Source organism: Castor canadensis, chromosome 1 (genome assembly GCF_047511655.1).
Source record: "Castor canadensis chromosome 1, mCasCan1.hap1v2, whole genome shotgun sequence".
NCBI classification, from domain to species: Eukaryota; Metazoa; Chordata; class Mammalia; order Rodentia; family Castoridae; genus Castor; species Castor canadensis.
The window spans coordinates 208,884,561-208,908,441 of record NC_133386.1 but is presented as its reverse complement, the minus strand read 5'-3'; the positions used below and the strand labels follow the sequence as shown (position 1 = coordinate 208,908,441).

The window sequence follows — 23,881 nt, the reverse complement described above, 5'->3', positions numbered from 1 at the left end:
AGCCCACCCTACTTGCTGCTGTCATGACCCAATCCTGGCACTCACCCTATGGCCCAGCTGCCCTCCAGCCCAACTCCAGGCCAGAACCTCCCTAGGTTGTGGAGGCTGGCAAGGGTGCAACTTGGGCTCCTGAGCCAGCTTCCTTTGACCTCCAGCCCCCACAGGCCATGGAGAAAGTCAGGGCTGCCTGGAGAGCTCCTCAGGCAGGCATAGGAAGGGCCAGAGCCTCAAAGAACCTGGGGCCACCTCCCTTACCTCCCTGTAGCCTGGGTGCACCCAATGGGCTGGGAACGCCTGCTGTCACAGGCTCTCCCTACAGACCACACTAGGGCCTCTGTTGACCAAAAAGCCTGTTAATAGTTCTGGGCTTCAAGCCCTTGACACCCCTACTCTGGTCACACAGATGCAGTCAGTGGTCACCTGTTCCACAGGGGACACCATGGGTGCAGGTGGCCCAGAGCAGACATGAGCCACATAGGACCAGCCTGTGCTATGATGAGCACTGGCTTTGGGAGTGGAGAGACCCATCTCAGCTGTTCTCTGCAGTGCACATTTCCTGCTTTCTGCTATCTCTAGCTCTGCCCAAAGGGCGCCTGCCCCTCCCTGTGCACAGCTGAGTGCTTGACCCCTGTGTGCTGGGCCAGGGCAAAGTCACGCGTGGAGCAGGATGGGGCAGGTTCTTCGAGATCAGCTACAAAGGCTGTGAACCAGGAAACTAGGCCTTTCCTGGGCTCAAGCAGGAACTGGACCTGCAGGACCAAGGCCAATTCCTGTCATCCCTATGCCCAGCTCACCTTGTGGTGTCAGTGCAGGCCAGAGGACACTGAGGCTGGCCCTCCAGGGCAAAGCACCCGCCTCCCCAGGAAGGGCCATGTGCCCGCCCAAGGCAAACACACCAGGGCCCTGCCTTCCTGGCAGCACCCATTTCCGCTTCCCCACCCCAGGAACAATAGTCAGGGTCTTTGGGTCCCTGTATTTGCCAGACACAGGCTGGCCTGCCCTCTCCCCCTTTACTTCCTCCTCCATGACCAGTGACTATTAGCTGCTCTAAGTGTGCTCTGGCCCTGCCCTGAGGAGCTGGAGCAGCTGAGTGGGCAAGGTGGCCTGGGAGTCAACAGGAGGACTGGCAGAAGTACGTAGGACCTCTGTCACAAGTGTCCCCACCCTCTCCAGACACCCCATCCCTCAGATGGCACTCAGGCTGGGCTTTAGGAGTTCCTGGAATGTGAAGGGGAGAGCCCTGACTCCCACCTATCCACTTCAGGGTGTGACTGTGAGTCTCTAGCTGGGTCCTGCTTCTGACTCCCACTCACAGACTGAACTCCAGTGTCGGGAGCACTAGACTGGCCCAAACCTGAGGCAGGGGGACACCTGGTAGGAGACAGACACTGACCTTCGCAGGGCTTCAGCCCTCTGAGGCCCTATCTAGGGTTTCCCCAGCAGGCCGGCCTGGGCCCCTGCTGCACGCTGCTTGGCCTGCCCTGCCGCACACCTGGTGCCGCGCCCTGCGCTCCAGGGGCGACTGTGCAGGGGCCCCAGGTGGGATGGGGACCGTAGGGAGGACGGACGGCGGCGGGCGGAGGCGGAGCTGGCGAAGGAGGGGCGTCCAGGGCCTGCCCCGCTGCTCGGTGACTCGGTAACCTGTCGCTCAGGTTCCTCCTCTCCGGGCCCCGCCCCGGCCCGCCCGGCTCCGCCGAGCTCCCTCCCGCCCGCGGAGACCAAGCGCCGCGGCCGAGGCGCGGACAGACGGGCGGACGACGCACCGATCAGTAGACGAACCGCAGCGCGGGCACAGGCGGCGGGGCAGCAGGTGAGCACTTCCACCGAGGAGCTGGCCACCCGGGCCTCAGTTTCCCCGGGTGACCATGGGGCGCCAGGCTTTGGTGCCGGGCGCGGGGTTTGGGAGCCTGGGGACAGCAGGGCGCAGGGGCAGCTGAGCTCCGGGTTCAGGAGCAGCGGGGACGGACGGCGGGACGCAGAAGGTTGGGGAGCGGTTCTTTTGGGCTTTTGGCCCAAGAACCGGCCCGTTGAGGCCCGACCTGCCCCGTCGTCCCGGGCGGCGGCCGGTGTGCGGGGATATTTTTAAGCCCGCAGTGTGTGACTCACCTGCCCCCATCCCGGCCCCCTCCCAGCCCTGGGGCTTGGTAAGGGGGGAGTCCCTGATTCAGACAAGGGAGGTGACAAGAGAGAGGCTTCCCTCCTGTGAGCAGGTTGAGTCTGCTCCAGGACCTGACCCTGGGGTGGACACATGACCCTGGACGTTGACCCTTCCGGGGTTTCTGAGTCCAGAGAAAATCCTGGCCCAGGAAGGCATCATGCTAAGTCAGGCTCCAGGTCAGAGTTGGGGTGTGGAGTTTCAGGGAGAGGGAAGGCTGGGGGTGGGGCCCAATGTAGGAGGGTGGGCTGGCAGGGGACTGTGGGTATCCAGCCTTGGCCATCTCTTGGTTCCTGGTCAGGCTGGCCTGAGCTGTCTGTCTGTATGGGGGTGTCCCTGGTGGCAGGAAGGGGCAGGCACTCCCACAGACCAGGTCTGAGTGCAGTCCTTCTCTGCTCTGCAGGGAGGCAGGGCCCAGCCCCAATGTGGTCCCACCCAGCTCCTGTACCTGCCTATTACCCAGACCCTGTTGACCCAGTGCTCCCCGTCATCTTGGCCCTCCCACCCATCCCCCCCTCCCCACCCAAAACTTCCCAGGCTCCTACCTGTCTCCTCCCTCCCACCTGACAGGGCTCTCCCCAAACTACTATTCCCAGAGCAGGTCACAGCCAGAGCCTGAGGGACTCCCCTGATACAGGGCCCCACCCAGCTTCCACAGGGCAGGCAGTAACCCCGGTGACTAAGCTGACCCCTCTCCAAGGTCACTTAGTGTGTGGAGCTGGAATTTGAACTTGGAGCAGTTCTTCTGCCCTTTATGCCCTGCTGGGGCCTCCTCCTCCTCCACTTCCCACCCACCCTGTACAGGGCCTGCTACACCCTCCCTTTACACCCAGAAGATGGCTATAGTAAGACCAAAGTGCAGCCTGAGCCCCCCAGGGTCCCCAGGGCTAGGCAGCCACATCACTATCTACCCTTATTGGGTTACACAGCTTCCCTGCTCCCCCCTCAACTAATAAAGGCCCCTGGGGGTGAGTGTCCTGCAGACCTGGAGATGGCCCCAAAGCCCTCCAACCTGGGCTTAAGGTCTCAGGCTAGACTTTAAGGGGAGCATTGCGTGTCCCAGCCTGTGTGAGTCTGTGTGCCTGCAGGCCTGGGTCTGTGGCAGTTTGTTTTGCCCAGGTGTGTACCTGGACCCACGTGCCCCAAGCCCTTGGTTGAGTCTGCCAGGAATCTTATTAAGCAAACACTCAGACTCACCCACTGAGGTCATGAGCATTCCGGACATTCTCCATGGACAGGTGGACAGAGGAATCTGGCCAGGCCCCCTCTGGCAAGCCAGGATCTAGGTGACATGCAGGAAGGTGCACCAGGAGTCAGGCCAAAGTGGTGGCCAAAGGCTCCCAGACCCCCCACCTTCTGAAGCAACCACCTCTGCAAACCCCCACACCTCCTGGAAGCCTCCTTCAGGGGGGTCAAACCAGAAAGTGCTGGGGTGTTCCAGGACCGCCCCACCAGAACCAGCCTTCCATATCAGCACCCCTTGTTGGTGGCCCCACCTTGGCGAAAAAAAAAAAATACTGACACACTGGTGATATCTGCCAGAAGGTAGATGGTATGTGGATCCAGAACCCAGGGAACTGGCTGCAGAGCCTCAGAAGGACAGCCAGAGGCGCCGTCCACCTTCCCCTCCAGGGACATGAGGACAGCCTGACACTGGAGGACACTGGAGGGCACTGAATGCCCTCATGTGATGTCAAGCTGGCCTAGACCACTGTACTCTAGTAATCCCCCCGGGTTCAGCCCAGATCAGACACCTGGTTGTTTCAGCAACTAGGCCTCAGTTTCCCCAAAATGCAGTTGGGGGGAGTTCAGGATGGGTATTCTGCTCCTGGCAAGGCCTTGCCCAGGACAGTGGCCAACTGGATGACCACACCACCCCCCCAACACCACCACAAACACCCTTTCCAGAACTTCCCTTGGGACAGCAGCCCCTGTTACTAAGGGTTCTTCCTTGGGCCACCCCAGAGTGAAGGGACCCCATACCCCTCAGATTACCTTCTGGGTACCCAGGACCCCAGGATTACCTGCTGTACGGCTCTTCCCTAACTAGGTCTCCCAGGACCAAGAGGGAGCCAAGGGATGTGCTAGGGACTGGAGGGACCTGGCCAGTGTGGGCTGCATATCCACACATATATGCAGGGGTCCCTTGGCGTATAGGCCTCCTGTGAGGTAGGAGTGGTGGGCTGAGGGATTGCACTTTTTGCCCCTGCCTGGACTCCTCTTCTCCCTTTCCTGCCATTCTCCCCTGCCAGCTCCCACTTGCCTCAAGGCCTTTGAATGAGCTGTCCTCTCTGCTTAAAAAGTGCTCCCCTCCCAGGCTCCTCTTCAGCCTCCTAGGCAACCTCTGAGGGGATCCCTGTGGATCTCACTAAAGGTCTGGGCTGAGATGGGGCCTCAGTAGCTACCAGCTGGGGCAAGGGTCAGGGGGCCTGTGCTCCCTGAGGATCCCCTGGGGAACCTGGGCAGGCCACTGAGAGCTGCAGCCCTGGACTTGGGGTAGGGGAGGAAAAGACCCAGGCTCAACCCCGGGAGTAACAAGAACACTGGCCCATCCCTGGGAGTAGCTGGCCAGGAGGAAGTGCCAGCTCGTCATCTCTGTCCTTAGGTGTGGGCCAGGCACTGGGCCCCAGGCTCCAGCCACATTGAGGTCTGCCTTCCCTGACACTGGTCACCACTCAGGACACCATGAGCCAGTCAGGGGCCGTGAGCTGCTGCCCAGGTGCTGCCAAGTAAGTCCCCAGCCCCACTCACCCCTCAGTGCCCTGGTGCAGTCCCCAGGGAAAGGTTTGGCATGAGCCCTGCTCTCACTGTCCCTCCCCTACAGCGGCAGCCTGAGCCGGTCTGACAGTGTGGCTGGTGTGGTCAAGATGAGCGCCAAAGACCTGTTTGGTGAGTGAGGCTTGAGGACCCGGTAGATCTAGGGGGACGCAGGGGGATTGTGACCCTGCCAGATTTGCCCCTGCCTGCTCCAAAGCTGAGCCCTGGCCACAGACCCAGAAGAACTCTAACCTGGCCAACCCTGGGTGACTGGAGGAGGCCTCTGGACCCTAACCCACAGAGAGGTTCCACGACCTGTTCCCAAAGCTCTGGCCACTAAGCGCTCTCCCCCTCCCCATGCCGTAAGGGGAGAGGCCTTTACAAATAATTTAAAGAGCATCAATATTGATTCCACTGTGCGGCTCTGCAACCTGATCAAGGGGGTCAGGCAGGACCCAGCTGCCAAGTGTCTGCTGGGCGGGGGAGGGAGGCTGGCCACTCCTCCCTCAACCATGGCCCTCCCTGGCTCCATCACACCCTTCTTGGTGCCTCCCTGTGCAGGGGGGACATTCTGGTGATGCCTTTTAGGGTGGTGGAAGCTCTGGTCCAGACCCCTCCCCTGGGAAGGTGGGAACAGGTGTGAGAAACCTCCATGGGGTGAGGCTGAGCCTCCTGCCCATCCCAGGACAGATCTGAGTCACAGACTTCCTCTAAGCAGGGCTTGGGTGCTGCCCTGGGGCCAAAGCAGAGGGCTCCCTGTGGATTCTCATTGACCAAGGAAGGTCCCACTCTGTCTTCAAACCCCTGAGTTCTTCTGGTGGCTGAGGAGCTCATAGAACAACACCCCTAACCTTGACTCCACTTTCCCTTGTGAGCCCCTCGGGGGTTCTGTCCCACTTGGACTGGGGGGGGGGACTATGGGTCTCACCCCCTGGGGTGAGTGACAGCCATCTGTCCTTCCAGAACAGAGGAAGAAGTACTCCAACTCCAATGTAATCATGCACGAGACCTCACAGTACCACGTCCAGGTGAGACCTCTCTCCTAGGTAGCACTCATGTCCTAAGTGCTCCAGGGATAGGTGGGGAAACTGAGGCCCAGGGAGAAGTGGGGAGGCCAGAGCCAGGGTCCGCCCCATGCTGGTCCTGGGTTCAGCCACAGTGGTAAGGCAGTCCATTCCAGTCAGAGGAAGCTCACAGTAGGGCCCATGGGGAAGTTGGTACCCCTGGCTAGCACCATCCAGGGTGCTGGAAGCAATGCCCCTCGCGCTGTGCAGCCCTGCATGGGAAGAGGCCAGAAGTCGTGGGAAGGAAGGTGTCATCCTGGCCTCAAAACAAGGAACTGGATTGGGAGGAAGAAGCTGGAACAAAGACACCCTTTATTGAATGCTGCGGGGAACTTGATGGCTAACGCTGAGTCCAGACTAGTAACTGGCACCCTTTGACCAGCTGCCAGCTGGGGAGGGCTGCCTGTTTTAATTCACACTTAGAACTCAGGAAATATGTTTCTAAAGGCCCTTCCGGTGCCTGGGAGCTGGCTGATGATGGGTGAGGAATGACAGGGAGGCAGGGGGTCAGGAGGGGCCCCTGCGCCACCAACCCTGGCTGTGGGCCCACCACGCCACTGGCCCTCTCTTGCTGTGTCTGCACCTCTTGCAGGCTGAGGTAAGACAAGATGCTGTCCTCCAAACAGCGTTCCCTCATCTGTAGAATGAGTCCACAGATCCATCAGAAAGCCCCAGCCGTGCGGGAGTGACTAGGGCCCTCCGCACCTACCTGAGCTGGTTGGTCCGTTACGTGGTGACTACTGCCAGCTCAGCGTCCAGGGCATGGAGTGACAGATGGCTCAACCTTGGCCCCTTCGTTCCCGGACCACCTTCTCAGAACTGGGACTTTACCCTCCTTGGTGAACAACCACCTGAGGCCTAGCAGCCTGGCTCCTGGACTTTGCTCCACAGTGGCCTGGCTCAGCCTAGCTGTTGTGGGGACCTTTCCTGCCTGGGCACAGGCCAGCAAGGGTGGGGGGAGTAGATTTTTTCTGCCTTTTGCAAATGAAGAAACAGGCTCAGAGAGAGGGTGAGTGACCATGGGGGGTGGGGCACCAAAGCTTTTTTTTTTTTTTTTTTTAATGTCGGTTACTGGAGTTTGAACTAGCCTCACACTTGCTAGGCAGGCACCCTACCACTTGAGGCATTCCACCAGCCCTTTTCTGTGTTGGGTATTTTTGAGATAGGGTCTGTTTTCCCCAGGTTGGCTTTAAACCTGGGATCCTCCTGACTTCTGCCTCCTGGATAGCTGAGGATTCCAGGTGTGAGTCACCGGCTCCCTGCTCCAAAACTGTTTTTGTTTTGACTTTTTCTAGCTTTTCATACAATGAAATCAATGGGGAGGTACAGCTCTGTTTCCATCACAACTAGGACACAGAGCAACTCCATCACCACCTTCAACACCTCAGGCTGCTTCAGGGCCCCTCTGTGGTCACAGCTATCCCAATCCAATCTCTCACAGTGCTGATCAGTCTTTTCCCTTCCTTCCCTCCTTCCTCCCCTTCCCTTCCCTTCTTTCCTCCCTTTTTTTCCTTCCTTTCCTTCCTTCCTTCCTTTTCTTCCCTCCCTCTCTTTCTTCTTCTCTCTCTCTCCCTCTCTCTTTCCCTTCCTCCCTCCCTCTCTCCCTTCCTCCCTTCCTACCATCATTCCTTTTTTCCCCGTTTCTTTCATGAGGTCTCTATTGCCCCAAGCTGGTCTTAGACTCCTACACTCCAGCTGTCCTCCTGCCTCAGCCTCTCCAGGTGTAGCCATGCCTAGTGAGGATTTTCTTAGCTATTCTAAGTTCTTTGGACTTACATGTAAATTTTAGTTGAGTGGCTCAAGTGATAGAGTATCTGCCTAGCAAGCTCAAGGCCCTGAGTTCAAATCCCAGTATTGCCAAACAAAATAAAACAGAATTTTAGAATCAACTTGTCCATTTCTATGTCCCCAAAATGCTACTCGAATTCAGTTGGCATTGGTCAGATCAATGAGTCAGTTCAGGGAGAACTGACGTTGTAACAGCGTTGTATCCTCACTCTGTGAACATGGCATCTTTCCACTCGTTGTTCTTCAATTACAACACTCTGTGGTTTTTATTGTAGACATCTTACATATATTTTCTTAAATTACTCCCTAAGTGTTTGATTTTTATATGATGTTACAAATGATTATTTTTTTTTACATTGCATCTTCAAATTGTCTGCTGCCAGCATGGAGAAAAACACTAGACTTTTTTAAGGTGACCCGGTGTCATGAGACCAGTCATCTGTTGTAGTGATTTGCATAGACACTGGGTTTTTTTCTGGCAGCACTGGGGTTTGAACCAAGGACCTCACGTTTGCTGGGCAGGCACTCAGCCCATTTTGCTTTAGTTATTTTTCTTCTTTTTCTAAGTTTTTGAAAAAAACTATTTTTGAAGTATCATGCAGCAGTGATGCAAGGGGACTCCCCGGGATAACTCCACACATGCATGCAGTGCGCCTTGCGTAAGTTCACCCTCCTCCCCACTCTTCCAGACGGCGCTGGGTGGGTTTCATTGCTCGGTCTTCACATGTACATTCATGACCATATCGTCACCACCTTCATCTTAGGTGTCGGCTCCCCAGTGAGCGAGAACATGTGACACTTGGCCTTCTGAGCTTGGCTTCTCTCACTCAGTAGCGTGACCTCCAGTTCCATCCGTTTTCTGCAAACAACATAATTTTATTCTTCTTCATGGCCGAGTAGTATTCTGTGATACACACACATGTATATGTATGTACGTGTGTATATTTATATGACATTTCCTGTTTCCATTCATCAGTTGTCAGTCATAGCCACTGTCTCCACAGTCTGGCTGTTGCGAGGACAGCTGCAATACACACGGGCATGCAGGTATCTCTCTGGTATGTTGATTGACCCTCCTTTGGTCTATGCCCAAGTATGGCCCAGCGGGGTCATAAGGCTGGTCTCTTTTTAGTGCCCTGAGGAATCTCCGTGCTGCTGTCCATGGCGGTTGCACCAGTTACACTCACCCTCCGTGTGTGGGGCTCCTTTTCCCTGCATCCTCGCCAGCATTTCCTATTGCTTGTTTTCTGGAGATGGCCACTCTGACTGGGGCGAGATGGAGTCTCAGTGTAGTTTTACTTGCATTTCCTTTGTGGTTAAGGAGGTTGAACACTGTGTCACGTGCTTGTTAGCCATTTGTGTTTCTTCTGAGAACTGTCTGTCAGGTCATTTGCCTCTTTAGTAATTGGGGTACTGGTTCTGCTGTTTAGTAATTGGGGTACTGGTTCTGCTGTTTAGTAATTGGGGTACTGGTTCTGCTGTTTAGTAATTGGGGTACTGGTTCTGGTGTTTAGTAATTGGGGTACTGGTTCTGGTGTTTAGTAATTGGGGTACTGGTTCTGGTGTTTAGTAATTGGGGTACTGGTTCTGCTGTTTAGATTTTTTTTTTCCAGTACTGGGGTTTGAACTCAGGGCCTACACCTTGAGCCACTCCACCAGCCCTTTTTTGAGATGGGATCTCAAGAACTATTTTCCTGGGCTAACTTCAAACCACAATCCTCCTGATCTCTGCTTCCTGAGTAGCTGGCTACTCAGTATTCAGTCTAGCCTGGCTAGACTGAATTTTCTACAAAAACAACCATATTGTTTGAAAATAATGACCATTCTTCTTTTATATCATTTACTTATTTTCTTGCCTTGTTGCCCTGGTTACAATGACTAGTATAAAGCTGAATAAAGAGAATGGATGTCCATGCCTTAGGTCCAAACTAACTTAGAAGAAAGCATTCAGAATTTTGACCAGTGCATGTTTGGTCTTTGGGGTTTTTTTTATTGTTTTGTTTTGTTTGGTAGGACTGAGGTTTGAACTCAGGGCTTCACACCTGCAAAACAGATGCTGTACCACTTGAGCCACACCTCCAGACCATTTTGCTCTGGTTATTTTGGAGATGAGGGTCTTGTAAACTATTTGCCTAGGTTAGCCTCGAATTGTGATCCTCTGGATCTCAGCCTCCCAAGTAGCTAGGATTACAGGCTTGAGCCACCAGCACCCGGCTTCTGTTTTTGTCTCTAACTTTGTTAAGCCTGGCAGTCCTCGTGCCTCCACCTTCTGAGTAGCTGGGATTACAGATATGTACCACCATGCCCAACTCTGACTGAGTTTTGAATATTGAACCATTCTTGCATTTCTGGTGTAAACATTTATTCATTTGTTCAGGGGCTAAGTTGCTGGATTTTTGCTGACTTTTTGCATTGATGGCTAGGGGAGTTATTGATCTGTAATTTCTCATATAACCTCCTTGGCATGGTTGTGTGTCAGGGTTGTGTTGAACTTACAAACTTTTAGGGAGCTGTTTCTTCCTCCTTCGTTTGCAGGAAGAGTTTGTGAGACTTTCTGTTTCTTTCTTAACTGTTTCTCAGGACTGACCACCGAGGCCTTTGAGTACAGGGGCTCCCGCGTGGGATGGTTTTTGGCTATGAAGTCACTTTCGTGCCCGTCTGCTCTTTCCACTCCTCTTTGAGCACTCGTGCTTTCACTAGCATTTTTCTTAATCACCCTGCTAGAGAGTTATCCATTTTATTCGTCTTTTCAGAACCGTCGTTGGGTTTTTGTTGTGCATTTTTGCACTTAATTTCCTTCCCTTTTCTTCAGGTTTTACTTGACTGTGGTGTTTGTTTTTGTTGTTGTTTTTTTTTTCAATGCCAAGGATCAAACCCAGGATCTAGCGCTTGCCTAGCAGGCAAATGCTCTGCCACTGAGCTACACCATCAGCGTGTGTTCCTTTCCTTTTTTTTTTTTTTTCCTTTTTGTTTTGGCGGCTCTGGGATTTGAACTCAGGGCCTCACGCCTGCTAGGCAGGTGCTCTACTACTTGAGCCACTCTGCCAGCCCTTTTAAGCTTCTTAGGGTGAAAACTTAGGTAACTGATTTTAAGTCTTTCTTTTCAAGGAAAATATTCAATGAGGGGCTAGAGGCACGGCTCAAGCTGTACAAAGCATGCAGGGCAAGCATGAAGCCCTGAGTTCAAACCCCAGTGCTGTCAAGTACATATACATCGAAGATATATCTCTTTATAGTCATTGAAAACTATAAACTTCCCTCAAATCACTGCTTCAGTTGGATCCCACAAATTGTAATATGGATGTTTTTATTATCCTTCAGTTAAAAAATTTTTTTTGATGGTACTAGAGTTTGAACTCAGGTCCTTGTGCTTACTAGACAGGTGCTCTACCACTTGAGCCACTCTGCCAGCCTTTTTTGCATTGTTTTTTTGGGCTGAGGTCTTGCTTTGTGCCCAGGCTGGGGCAACAGGTACATGCCACCGTGCTCAGCCATTTGTTGTAATGGGGTCTTGTGAACTTTTTGCCCAGGCTGGTCTCAAACCACAATCCTCCCAGTCTTCTCCTCCAAAGTAGCTGGGATTATAGGCGTGATCCACTATACCCAGCTCAAGATATTTTTAAATTTTCCTTGTGACTTCATTTTTGACCCATGGGGTTTTATAAATATGTAGCTTCACTTCCTTGTGTGTGTGTGTGTGATTTGGAGGTGGAACCCAGCGCTTTGTACATCTAAGAAAGTGTTATGCCTCTGAGTGACATTGCTCACTGCTTCATTTTAAGAATTTGGGATTTTTTTTTTTCTAGCTAAGTTTGTATTATTGATCTCTACTCTAATTCACTGTGGTCAAAGAACATGTACTGTGGGATTTCAATCTTTTGGAACTTACTAAGACTTGTTTTGCTGGCCTGGCATCATGATTTTGTGTGGTTAGTTGTGTTGTGTTTTGCTAACCGTGTATGTTTCTGGTTTGACCCGGCCTCACTCAGAACTGCCTCCTACCTACTGTGCATTTATCATTGTTGTTATTTTTGTGGGACTGGGCTTTGAACTCAGGGCTTCATGCTTGCAAAGTGGGTGCTCTACCACTTGAGCCACACCCCATTCCATTTTGCTCTGGTTACTTTGGAGATGGGGGGCGGTGTTCTCATGAACTGTTTGCCCAGTCTGGCTTTGAACCGAGATCCTTCCAATCTCAGCTTCCCAAGTAGGTTGGATTAAAGCGTGAGTCACAGGCACCAGGATGACCACTCATTATCCAACCTGTTGGTGGACATGGTGGTTGGACCCAGTCTTTAGTATTCCAAGTCGTTCTGGAGCAAATGATCTTCTACCTGGACCCCGTGTTACACCTGTGCAGGTGACCTGCAGTAGACCTGGGAGGGGACTGGGCCCCGGTGGCTAACACCCTGTAATCCTAGCAATTCAGGGGATCGAAGTTCGAAGCCAGCCTGGGCAAATAGTTCTCGAGACCCTATCTCGGAAAAACCCTATCTCGGAAAAACCCTATCTCGGAAAAACCCTATCACAAAAAATTGGGCTGGTGGAGTGGCTCAAGGTGAAGGCCCTGAGTTCAAGCCCCAGTATTGCAAAAATAAACAAATAAATAAAAAGAATTTGGAAGGGAAGACGTGCTCCTTTGTGAGCTGTCTCTGACTCCCCAGAGGGGCTGGGCAGGGGCTGGCTGAGAGTGTGCCCCTTTCTCCACATCTTAACCCACGAGTATACCCGCAGAACTGGTGGTATTTTGGTCACTGCAATAGGTGAAAAATTCATTCCTAAAATAATAGAGTTGTAGAGTGTCAGTTTACAGTTCTTTATCCAGGGAGATTGCATACAATTTACTATATTAAAAGTAACATAATCAGGCTGGCGCCAGTGGCTCACGACTGAAATCCTAGCTACTTGGGGGGCTGAGATTGGGAGGATCAGGGTCCAAGGCCAGCTTGGGCAAATAGTTTGAAAGCTCCCATCTCCAAAATAACCAGAGCACAATGGACTGGAGGTGTGGCTCAAGTGCTAGAGCACCTGCCTAGCAAGCATGAAGCCCTGAGTTCAAACCCCAGAGCCACCAAAAAAGAATAAATAAAGAATAAATAAATAAAGTAACATAACCAGGTATGTTTGCACACACCTGTAATCCTAGCACTGGGAGGCTGAGGCAGGAAGGTCACATGTTTGAGGCCAGCCTGACACAGGGAGACCCTGTCTCAAAATAAAACAAAAAGCTACTTGTATTTATTTTTCTTTTTACTCTGTGCTCATATTCCTTGCCACCTTTCCTGTTGGGGTGTTATCTTTTATCTATTTGTTTACTTACTAATTTATATAAGATAATAATATAAGGTTATATGTTTATATATCCTTAATATATTTAATAAAATAAAACTTTTAACACAATCAGTACTGTCAGTACAATGCATATTGGTCTTTGTGTTAAGAAAATTAGCACCTGGCTCCGTGGCTCAGGCCTGTAACCCAGCTGCTTGGGAGCTGGACATTGGGAGGATTTCGAGTTTGAGACCAACCTGGGTATAATATAGAGAGGCCCTATTTCAATGAATAAACGGGGTGTGGTGGCTCATGTCTGTAATTCCAGCTACACAGGCAGCCAAAACCATAGGTAGGAGGATCGTGGTCTAAGTCTGATTTTAGGCAAAAATGTGAGACCTTATCTAAAATATAACTGAAGCAAAAACAGGTTAAGGTCGGGGCTCAAGTGTAGAGTACCTGCCTAGCAAGCATGAGGCCCTGAGTTCAAACTCCAGTACTGCAAAAGGGGGGAAAAAAAAAGAAAGAAAAGAAAATTAACTCTTCATCACATCTATTGCCTGTTTTTCTGTTTTGTTTTGTTTTGTTTTGATTTTCCTTTTTGGTTTTTGGAGACAGGGTCTTGCTATATAGCTTGGACTAACCTCAAACTTGAAGTCCTCCTGCCTCCAGTACTGAGATTACAGAGGTATACCCATGTCTAGCTAGAAATTTTTATTTTTATTTATTTATTTATTATTTATTTATTTTTGTGGTGCTGGGTTTGGTCCCCAGCAATGCTAGGCTAACTCTCTACTACTGAGCTACACCCTAGCAAGACTTTTTTTTTTTTTTTTTTTTTGGTGGGACTGGGGTTTGATCTCAGGGTTTTACACTTGCAAAGCAGGAGCTCTACCACTTGAACCACACCTCCAGTCCATTTTGCTCTGGTTATTTTAGAGATGGGGTCTCCTGTGTAATTTACCTGGGCTAGCCTAGAATCCTGCCAATCTCAGCCTGCCAAGTAACTGGGATTACAGGCCTGAGCTGCCAGCATCTGGTTTTTATTTGTTTATTTTTGCAGTACGGGGGCTTAAACTCAGGGTCTACACCTTGAGCCACTCCACCAGCCCTTTTTTGTAATAGGTTTTTTTTTGAGATAGGGTCTCATGAACTTCAAACCATGATCCTCCTGATCTCTGCCTTCTGAGTAGCTAGGATTACCGGCATGAGCCACCGGTGCCTGGCGATTCTTTGCAGTCTTGAAGCTTGGGCCTGTAATCAGCCTAGCTTTACTAGGTGAGGGAGCCTAAGCCAGGCTCCTGCAAAGACACACGGGGCAGGAAGGACTGGGCTGGCCACAGGTTCCCCACCGAAGCTTTCATTCTGTCTTGTGTAGCACTGTCCTGGGCAAGGGGACAAAGCAGCAAGCCCTACAGCCAGGTCAGGTTCTGCCTCAGGCAGCAGCGTGTGGGGCCTGAGAAATAAAAGCGAAGGTGGCCAAGGAGGGTGAGGTCTGCAAACGGAGAAGCCAAGGCAGCAAGGGCAAAGGCTGGAGCCAGGGAGCTGCTGACCCTAGAGCCCAGTGGCAGGAGGTGTGAGAGATTATGGCAGTGGTGAGAGGCTGCAGAGGAGTCTAGAATTTATCTGACAACCATGACCCCCCAAAAGATGTCCATCAGGGTAGAATGGAGACCCCCCATCTGAGGAGGGGCTGTGGCCCCTGGGACCTCCAGTTGGCTGAGACCCCTTAGTCTACAGGCTGTCTCCCTTAATGCTTGGGCTTGGGCACAAGGAGTGCTCTGCCCAGCAGTGATCACTGGCCATCCCCCAGCACCTGGCCACGTTCATCATGGACAAGAGCGAGGCCATCACATCCGTGGACGATGCCATCCGAAAGCTGGTGCAGCTAAGCTCCAAGGAGAAGGTGTGGGCCCAGGAGGTGCTGCTCCAAGTGAATGACAAGTCACTGAGGCTGCTGGACGTCGAGTCTCAGGTACTGGCCAGTCACAGTGGACACAGGGAGGAGGTAGAGAGGTTGGACCTAATGTCTGCTTTCCCCAGATGTGTGGCTGGTGTTTTCCACCATTTTGGCTTGTGGAAGGGAGCAGAGCCAAGGGCAGGCAGGGAGGACCTGACCAAGCTGAGTCTGGGCTGCTTTGGGCAGCCTGGACTGGCTTCCCTTACCCTCAGCAAATGCCGGGTGACAGAGCAGTCATCTAAGGTGCATCCAGAGGCAGATCCATGGTGAGAGAGCCTTGCCAGCTGTAGTGAGCCAGGCCCAGCTGTGTCCTAGGGTTTGTACCAAGGGTGCCCATAGCTGTAGCCAGTCCCTGTTGGCATCCATATCCCCGTCTATGGGCCACGTGGCCACGTCTGCCCTTGTCCCTCTGCGCACCTGCAAGTTACATGTGTGTCTGTGGAGCAAACTCCACATGCTGTGGTCACAAGTTGCATCCATGGTTGGGGCCATCGGTCCCTTTGTCAGCTGTAGTCATGGTCCACTCTGCCTGTGGCCGTAGCCGACATCTGTGTTGGGGTCCATGCCTGTACCTGACCCTCTGCCTGCCCCCAGGAAGAGCTGGAGGACTTCCCACTGCCCACTGTGCAGCACAGCCAGACGGTGTTGAACCAGCTGCGGTACCCCTCGGTGCTGCTGCTGGTGTGCCAGGACTCAGAGCAGAGCAAACCCGACATCCACTTCTTCTACTGCGATGAGGTGGAGGTGAGGCAGGTGACCGGTGGGGCAGGGGGTGGGGGGGTTGCATGCACGGTGCCTGCTGGGCCAGCCTGACACACTTGTACCCCCAGGCCGAGCTGGTGCAGGAGGACATTGAGAGCGCGCTGGCCGACTGCCGGCTCGGGAAGAAGATGCGTCCACAGACCCTGAAGTAGGGCCGCGGGGGGCATGAAGAGCTGGGGGTCTCGCCCTGGGTGCTAGGCTGGGTAAGAAGGGCAGTAGGACAGCAGCAGCCCAGCAGGGGGCCGTGGTCAGGCTGAGCTGGGCCTTGCTTACCCTTCCAGGGGGCACCAGGAAAAGATCCGGCAGCGGCAGTCTATCCTGCCCCCTCCCCGGAGCCCGGCCCCCATCCCCTTCCAGCGCCAGGCTGGGGACTCCCCTCAGGCCAGGAACCGCGTGGGCTTACCAGTGCCACTCAGTGAGCCAGGTAGGTAGAGGGGCTGGGCGGAGGCTCTCCTCTGGGTCTGGGCCGCCTCCCCACGCTGTCCCCCACCTCAGCAGCTGCTCTGTCCTGTTAGGCTATCACCAGCGAGAATCACAAGATGAGGAGCCACGGGCCATCCTGGCTCAGAGGATTGAGAAGGAGACGGTGAGTGCCAGCTCGGCAGGGCCCTCTCCTGCTCTTGGCTCCCATCAGGCCCTGGGCCAGCCTTGCCACCCCTCTCTGCGGGGGGAGGGGGGGGCGGTGGCTGTGCCTGACCCCTGACCTCTTCCCACCCCAGCAAATCCTCAACTGTGCCCTGGACGATATTGAATGGTTCGTGGCCCGGCTGCAGAAGGCGGCAGAGGCTTTCAAGCAGCTAAACCAGCGGAAGAAGGGGAAGAAGAAGGGCAAGAAGGGGCCAGCAGGTGGAGGCCACAGGGCAGGGCAGAGGGGCAGGGCTGCAGGGCGGGGCTGGTAGGAGCCAGAGCAGTGGTGGGTAACACACACAACGGGACACGCACCTACCCTGTTAGAGAAAGGTCCAGTCTGTATGGGGACAGCAGGCAGGGCTCATTGAGCACAGGGCAGGGGGGCCAGGGCCAGCAGGCTCATGTTCCCTCTTGTAACCCTCCCCCCACCACATACACACACCAGAGGGCGTCCTCACCTTGCGGGCCCGGCCCCCCTCCGAAGGCGAGTTTGTTGATTGTTTCCAGAAAACCAAGCTGGCCATTAACCTGCTGGTGAGTCAGCCATGCCTTGTGTGGGTGTTGAGGGTGGAGGGTCAGCCCCCACACACACCTGTCACCAGCTCTCTTGTCTCCTTGTAGGCAAAGCTACAGAAGCACATTCAGAACCCGAGTGCGGCAGAGCTGGTGCACTTTCTCTTTGGACCTCTGGACCTGGTGCCTGGGCCGGTCGGGTGGGGTTACAGGGTGGTCAGTCCTGGGGAGGGGTGGGACAAGCAAGTGCCCGCCTTGGGTTGTGTCTAGGCTGTCACGGGACCAAAGCCTCTTCCCAAGGGCCAGTCTGTGGACCTGCCAGTGGGTAGGCAGCAGGGTGGGTCTGGTGGGTCACAGCCCCTCTAACCCATGCTGTGCCCCAGATCGTCAACACCTGTGGAGGCCCAGACATCGCACGTTCCGTCTCCAGCCCCCTGCTCTCCAGAGATGCTGTGGGCTTCCTGCGTGGCCACCTGGTACCCAAAGAGATGTTGCTGTGGGAGTCGCTGGGGGAGACCTGGACGAGGCCCCGGTACGGGGTGGGGGGAGCAGGATGTGGACCAGGGTGGAGGGCTGGAGGGCATCTCTGGCGAGGGACATGACTGACCCCCTGGACCGCCCACCTCAGCTCTGAGTGGCCTCGGGAGCTGCAAGTGCCCCTCTATGTGCCCAAGTTCCATAGCGGCTGGGAGCCACCCCTGGATGTGCTGCAGGAGGCTCCCTGGGAAGTGGAGGGACTGGTGTCTGCCCCTGATGACCAGGTCAGTGCCACAGCCTGACCCCATCACTTTCCAGAGCCTACCTCCTAGCCCACTTCCCTCACTGCTCTCATCCCTCTGCAGCCACAGCTCAGGCTGCACCTGTGCATCTGTCCTGTGGCCGACCAGTCTGGGCGCCTGGCCCTGTCCTCAGTGGTTTTCACTGTCCTGGGACTCCATCTGTCACCCCCCTCTTGCCCAGCCCCCCCCCCACATCAAGCCCAGGTTCCCCCTTTCCCCACAGCCATCCCTAATGAGCCGACTGTCGATGCGCCACTCCAGAAAGCCCACAGTGCCGGGGGACACCGTCCCACCAGTCAGCTCCCCACAGACTCACAGGTGAGCCCCCTCAAAGTGAGAGTGGCACCCTCCCGAGATCCAACCCGTGTGGTGGCAAATGCCTTGTCCAAGTGCTTCAAAGTACCCTCTTTAGAACCCAGCTTTCATTTTACCTATGTAACATGACCGGAGGGAAATTTTCCAGTCACCACCCTAACACGTCAGCTCTTCTCATGCCTCCATGTTCATGGGTTTTAAAAAAAAATTTCTTTTTTGGGTGGTTTGGGGTTTGAACTCAGGGCCTCATGCTTGCTAGGCAGGAGCTCTTACTGCTTGAGGCACACCACCACGCCATGTTTATGTTTTAAAATAAAGGTTCGAATGGGCTGGAGATGTGGCTCTGTGTTAGAGTGCTTGCCTAGCATGCATAAGGCCTTGGGTTCAATCCCCAGCACTGTCAAAAAAAAAAAAAAAAAGAAGGGGAAAAAACAGGTTAGAAACTTTCTAAACCACTGAACTTAAACATCTCCACTGAGCACTGTCCCCTGTGGGGCTGCTGGGACCGACTTAGGTCCAGCCTTGTGCAGCCAGGAGACTGAGGGTCTGAGCTACCTTTGCATATACTGTGGACAGCGCTCACACCTGGAAACAAGGAGTACCCCACCCTTCCTGGCCCCACCCCCCGACCCAGGATCTGAAACTGAGATGCAGTTTCAGAAAGGAGGGGTAGTAAATATTTCAAATGAGTGAGCCCCACTCCACCCTTGTCAGCCTGGTGCCCATGGTTCCTAGCTACTGGACTGGAGGTGTGGCTCAAGTGGTGAAACACTTATCTAGCAAGTGCAAAGCCCTGAGTTCAAACCCCAGTACTGTCAAAAAAAAAAAAAAAAAAAAGTTACCTAGCTAGGACCTCACCTAAGGAACATCTTCAACCTATCTATCTACTCCACCAAGCCAGAGCTCACCCTGTGCCCCTAGGTGAGTGCTCCAGAGAGAGGATGTTTGTTAGTTCCAAGGGGCTATGGCTCTGAGAACAGCAGCATCCTGGCTGCATGGTCAGCTGGAGAAAGCCAGACCTGGTTACTCCCCAGGAGCACCTGTGGTTCCATTCCCCCCTCGGGGGCAGGGCGGAAGACCCCTGAGGCAGGCTGAGCTGGGCCAGCCTCACGGAGTGCGGAGTGCGGAGTGCGGAGTGTGTCCTGCCCACTCCTGCCTGCCCTACCTCCCCCACCTCCGGGTGTCACAGTTTCCATTCCTGGCTGGGGCTGGCAAGCGCAGCCCTCTTTCTACTGAGACCTGGGCAGCACAACAGGAAGCAGCCACGCACCTGGGAAGCTGCTGCCCCCAACCTCTCCTAGCCTAGAAGGAGACCCCAGCCCAGCCCTGGGCCTCAGCCCCTCCTGGTCCTCACAGGAGCTACCAGCCAACACCAGCCATGACCACGTATGTGAAGATCCTGTACGACTTCACAGCACGCAACGCCAACGAGCTATCTGTGCTCAGGGATGAAGTCCTAGAGGTAAGGGGTTGGGCTGCCCGGGACGTGGGGAACTTCCAGGGTGTGGACAGCTGCTGGACCCATCTCCCCAGGGTCCCTGGCCCTCGGCTTCTACTGGGTGCACAGTATGGGTCTCCCAGGCCCCCAGCACAGCTTGGTGGAACAGCTTTCTTACCTGGGGGACTCCCAAGGACAGGCAGGACCCCTGTGGTAGACAGCCCTCCCTCCAGTGGGACCCAGCAGGGGCTTGTCATGCATGCCCACCCAGAAGTGCTTCTCTGCACCAGCTGCCTTTGTGCCAATCCTGAATCCAGGCCACCCACTGAGGGACAGAAAGTGGAGCAGGCTGTGGGGGTGGGGGGTCTATAACCACAGTCAGGCTAAGAGGCACCCTCCCTCCAGGACCCCGCAGAGGTCAGGCCGAATGAAGACAGCCTCTTGGTCTAGGATGGTGCCCAGGGGAGAAAGGGCTGGGCTCAGGGGAGACCCCTGGAGCCCTCTGCCTCTGCAAATGGAGTTTGCGTGGGTGGTTGCAGCACCCCACGGTAGTGCTTGGTGGCCTGGGTAGGGCAGAGGTCTGAGCAGAGGATGGTGGCGGGCCTCAAAAGCAACTTGACGTCCTGCCCCCCTTTTGCTGCAGGTGTTGGAGGATGGCCGGCAGTGGTGGAAGCTGAGAAATCGCAGTGGCCAGTCTGGCTACGTGCCCTGCAACATCTTGGTTGAGGCTCGGCCAGAGGATGTGGGCACCCCCCTGGAGCAGGTGACCTCCTGACCCCCCTCCAACTCTGTTCTGTCCCCACAACATAGTCAGGACCCCTGGGGGTGAGGGTACAGCTGAGTCTCAGCTCTACACCCGGCTCTGGGCCCTGGAATTCCACTGTCTTCCGACTCCTCTTAGCCAAGAATGGCAGCCTGGGCAGGTCCTGATAACCACCCCCCACCCTTATCTCCTCTCCTGTTCCCCATCCCTTGCAGGCCAGCCAGAAATACTGGAGTCCCTCCAGTCCAACCCACAAACTGCCCCCAACTTTTGCAGGGAACAAAGACGGTGAGTGGCCACTTCTGCAGGGGATGGGGTGAGGGTTGCATGGTGTGGGGAATGAGGTAGGGATCAGGGCAGTCCACGGGCAGCTGAGCAAGTGCGCCCCACAGAGCTCATCCACCACATGGACGAGGTCAATGATGAGCTCATGAAGAAGATCAGTCATATCAAGGCTCAGCCGCAGCGCCACTTCCGCGTGGAGCGCAGCCAGCCTGTGCACCTGCCGCTTACCTTTGAGTCGGGCCCTGATGAGGTCCGGGCCTGGCTGGAAGCCAAGGCCTTCAGTGGCCGGTGAGTTGGAGCTGGACAGGTGGGTGGGTGGCAGGGTGCATGCATGCTGCCAGGGCAGGGCCCCATTCTCACACCCACCCACCTTGTCTGCCCGCAGGATTGTGGATAACCTGGGCATCCTGACTGGGCCCCAGCTCTTCTCACTCAACAAGGACGAGCTGAAGAAGGTGTGTGGAGAGGAGGGCATCCGTGTGTACAGCCAGCTCACAGTGCAGAAGGCCTTCCTGGAGGTGGGTGCCTCCCCCTGTACACGTACCTACTCCTGAGTTCTCTGGGAAAGGGGGAAGCTGTGTGGCCTTGCCCGTGGCCCCCAGACTGATGCACCATCTCTTCTCCCTAGAAGCAGCAAAGTGGGTCAGAGCTGGAGGAACTCATGAACAAGTTTCATTCCAAGAACCAGAGAAGGGCTGAGGACAGTTAGACCAGCCTGCCCAGTGTCACTTCAGCTGCTGCAGAGGAGAGGCCACACCTGTGGTGAACTCATCCCCAATGCATGGAGTATTATTTTTATATGTGTATTATTTTATATCAAGGACACAGATGGGCTGGATGGGGCTGGCTCACCTGCCTCCAGGCCCAGAAACACCTGTGGGCAGCCCCTCTGCCACCCCAGCCCCAGCCCACATGCACCCGCCCAAACCAAGGCTGGCCTCAGCCAAACCTGCGCCTGGCAATGCAAGCCCCGCCTCCACCTGCCCCAGTTCATGGGACTCCTTGGGTGAGCAGAGTCTCTTTCTCTGGCCTCTCCTGGGCAGAGGAGGGCTCCTTGCCCTTGTGACACTGACCCAGTCTCCATGCCTTCTCCCTGGCTGCTTGCTTCTACACCACGACTGGCCCCCCACACTGCAGGATGGACCCAAACTCCAAACTAGCTAGGCTGGTAACCTTGCCTCCAGATCTGCCCCCTGCTCCCTCGGGATGCTACTTCCCGAGGATGCCTGGGCAGGGGCTCCAGGACTGTAGGCCTTGGGTGCCCACTGGGGTGGGGCATCCTGTGCCCTTCACCCTTTTGGAGATGGCCTGGACATGAGTACTGGCTTCAGACACCCACCCTCACCCACAGAGCCCAGGACAGCAGCTGTCTCTGACCATTCCCAGGCCAGTGGAGCCTGCTTGTGTGCTGGTGGCTGTTGTGTCTTGGGGTCCTGGACTGAGCATCACATCCAGAGATGAGAGGTGGGGGAACTCCTAAGCTATATCATTAAATCAGTTGTCTCCTAGCAGCTGTGTGTCTGTCTCCTGGGCTGGGGTGTCTTGGGGCACCCTGAGTCTACCTCTTGTAAGAGCTGTCCAGCAGAGGGCAGGCCATGGCTCTGGTCAGACGGGACTGTGAACACACCAAGGGACACTCTTCACCCCTACAGCTATCTGAACCTTTCTGTGAGATGAGGACTGAGAGAAGGCCCAAGCCTGTCACCCAGACCGCATTTCCAGGGGCACATACTAAGGGCCGGTGAAGTCAGGTCTGCCAGGGGCATGAGTCAGAGGCAAAGCCGAAGCCAGATTTGGAGAGCTTTGCTTCAAGCTGAGAGAGATGCCGAAAAAAGAGCTTGTGGGCCTGTGGTACCCAACCACAGTTGGGGCATCAGCTCCAACTCCTCTCCAAGGAGCTCCTGCCCAGGGTCAATCTGAGCTCATCTGAGCCCCAGCCTTGGAGGAGGTCTTTGGCTCCCTCTGCTGGCAGCTCTGCAGGCTGCATTGAGTGGCTGCCAGAGGGTGCTGGATCATCAGACTCAGCAGAGGGAATTAGCCATGTGACCCCCCAAAGCTGCTGGTAGAACCCAACCCTGGGGTGGATCCTCCTGGGACCCAGTCCTGGGGTTCTGATGTGGTGGGCAGGGGTAACTGCAGGGAGCAGTTTGTACCCCGTGGAGCCAGACTGTGGAGTCTGTCTGTATCTTTCTGCTGATCTACCACCCAGCCAGGCCTGGCTTCGGCCCTTGGAGGCACCAGCTTCCTGGCTCAGATAGGCCCACCTGGGCCAAGTCTGCCCAGCAGGATCTGGGCAAGGGAACCTGGGGGTGTCTTGTGTCCTCCAAGCCATGACCTGGACTTGGTGACCATCACCCTCCTCAGAGCAGGAGAAGAGGGTTAAACTTCTGTCTTGACTGGGATTTTCCCCTCAGACAGGGAACTTGAACCAAGAGAAAATGGAGGACTAGTGAGGGGCAGTTTTCCTGCCTGGGTAAGCCTCTTCCTCAGGGTGGGGAGTGCTATGGGCTCCACCTGCTCAGAAGGGGGCCTCTGCTGCCCAGAGACACCTGACCTTGGGAGTTGGATAGAGACCATCCCCAGTCCTAGCCATTCCCAGGTGTTACCTGCCTACCCCCATCACCAGGGCTGGACCTTCAGGATAGTCTGGAGCTCCAGGTGCCCCCTCTGGTTTGGGTGGTCTGGGCTTGGGGCCTCCAGCACCTTCACCTGTTTCCCCAGCCAGCCCTCCCTGTCTCCTCCCCTATCACCATCCCAGGCCACCACCCACTCTGTCCCTGTGCTGCCTCCAGGATAGCTAAACAGGCCCCAGACCCCTAGACCCAAGCAGGCTCCCACTCTTAGGAGCGGCAGGCTCCTAGGCACCCTGGCCCTGCCTGTCTGCTCAGGACTCTGGGCTCCCAGAATTTGTCCCTGATTCTTCAGAGGGAATTCCTGCCACCTCCAGGATCCTCTCAAGGGCAGGACAGGTCACTGACCCCATCTGCTGCATGGTGTGGTGGAACCAAGGTCACACAGCATCAGGGCAGTTCAGCCCTCTGTGCCCCACTTGGTCGCCTACCCCAGGTGTGATTATCCCATTTTCTGTTCTGAGGGTGTCACTATCTATGGCCTGCAAATGAAAGCTGACAAATTATTAACCATGCACTAAGCACAGTCCTCAGCATGCAGTGGCCTCAGCTGCAGTCCCTAGGGACAGGTGTGACCCAAGAGACATAGGAACCAAATCACAATTTCCCTAATTGCAACATGCTTGTTCTTAACTACTCACCCCATCCTGACCCTTGCCTACAAGTCAGCAGGAGAGAGGAGGGCCCAGCACTGTGGCGGGGCCTGGGCTGCAGAAGGCCTGTCTGCAGATAGGGAGTGCCCACACTGGATGGAGGAAGAGCCCAGAGTTT

General features: G+C 55.0%; 1 protein-coding gene across 1 annotated transcript; it reads left to right on the top strand.

Annotated features, from left to right (window-relative positions):
* Positions 1 to 1,673: 1,673 nt before the first annotated feature.
* On the top strand, positions 1,674 to 21,988 carry Eps8l2 (EPS8 signaling adaptor L2). The gene is made up of 21 exons (XM_020182048.2): positions 1,674 to 1,810; positions 4,761 to 4,884; positions 4,980 to 5,044; positions 5,876 to 5,940; positions 14,849 to 15,010; positions 15,590 to 15,739; positions 15,826 to 15,905; positions 16,039 to 16,181; positions 16,273 to 16,343; positions 16,477 to 16,603; positions 16,833 to 16,921; positions 17,009 to 17,083; positions 17,284 to 17,432; positions 17,529 to 17,661; positions 17,903 to 17,997; positions 19,351 to 19,456; positions 20,076 to 20,195; positions 20,411 to 20,483; positions 20,588 to 20,768; positions 20,866 to 20,998; positions 21,109 to 21,988. The coding sequence occupies exons 2-21, from the start codon at positions 4,841 to 4,843 to the stop codon at positions 21,187 to 21,189; spliced, it is 2,142 nt and encodes a 713-aa protein (XP_020037637.1). The 5' UTR covers positions 1,674 to 1,810; positions 4,761 to 4,840; the 3' UTR covers positions 21,190 to 21,988.
* Positions 21,989 to 23,881: the final 1,893 nt, after the last annotated feature.

Coding starts and splice junctions, on each gene's coding strand:
- Eps8l2 (XM_020182048.2), top strand. CDS start 4,841: ATGAGCCAGTCAGGGGCCGTGAGCTGCTGCCCAGGTGCTGCCAA. Junction 16,604..16,832: donor GGGCAAGAAGGGGCCAGCAG/GTGGAGGCCACA, acceptor TACACACACCAG/AGGGCGTCCTCACCTTGCGG. Junction 17,998..19,350: donor AGCTCCCCACAGACTCACAG/GTGAGCCCCCTC, acceptor TGGTCCTCACAG/GAGCTACCAGCCAACACCAG.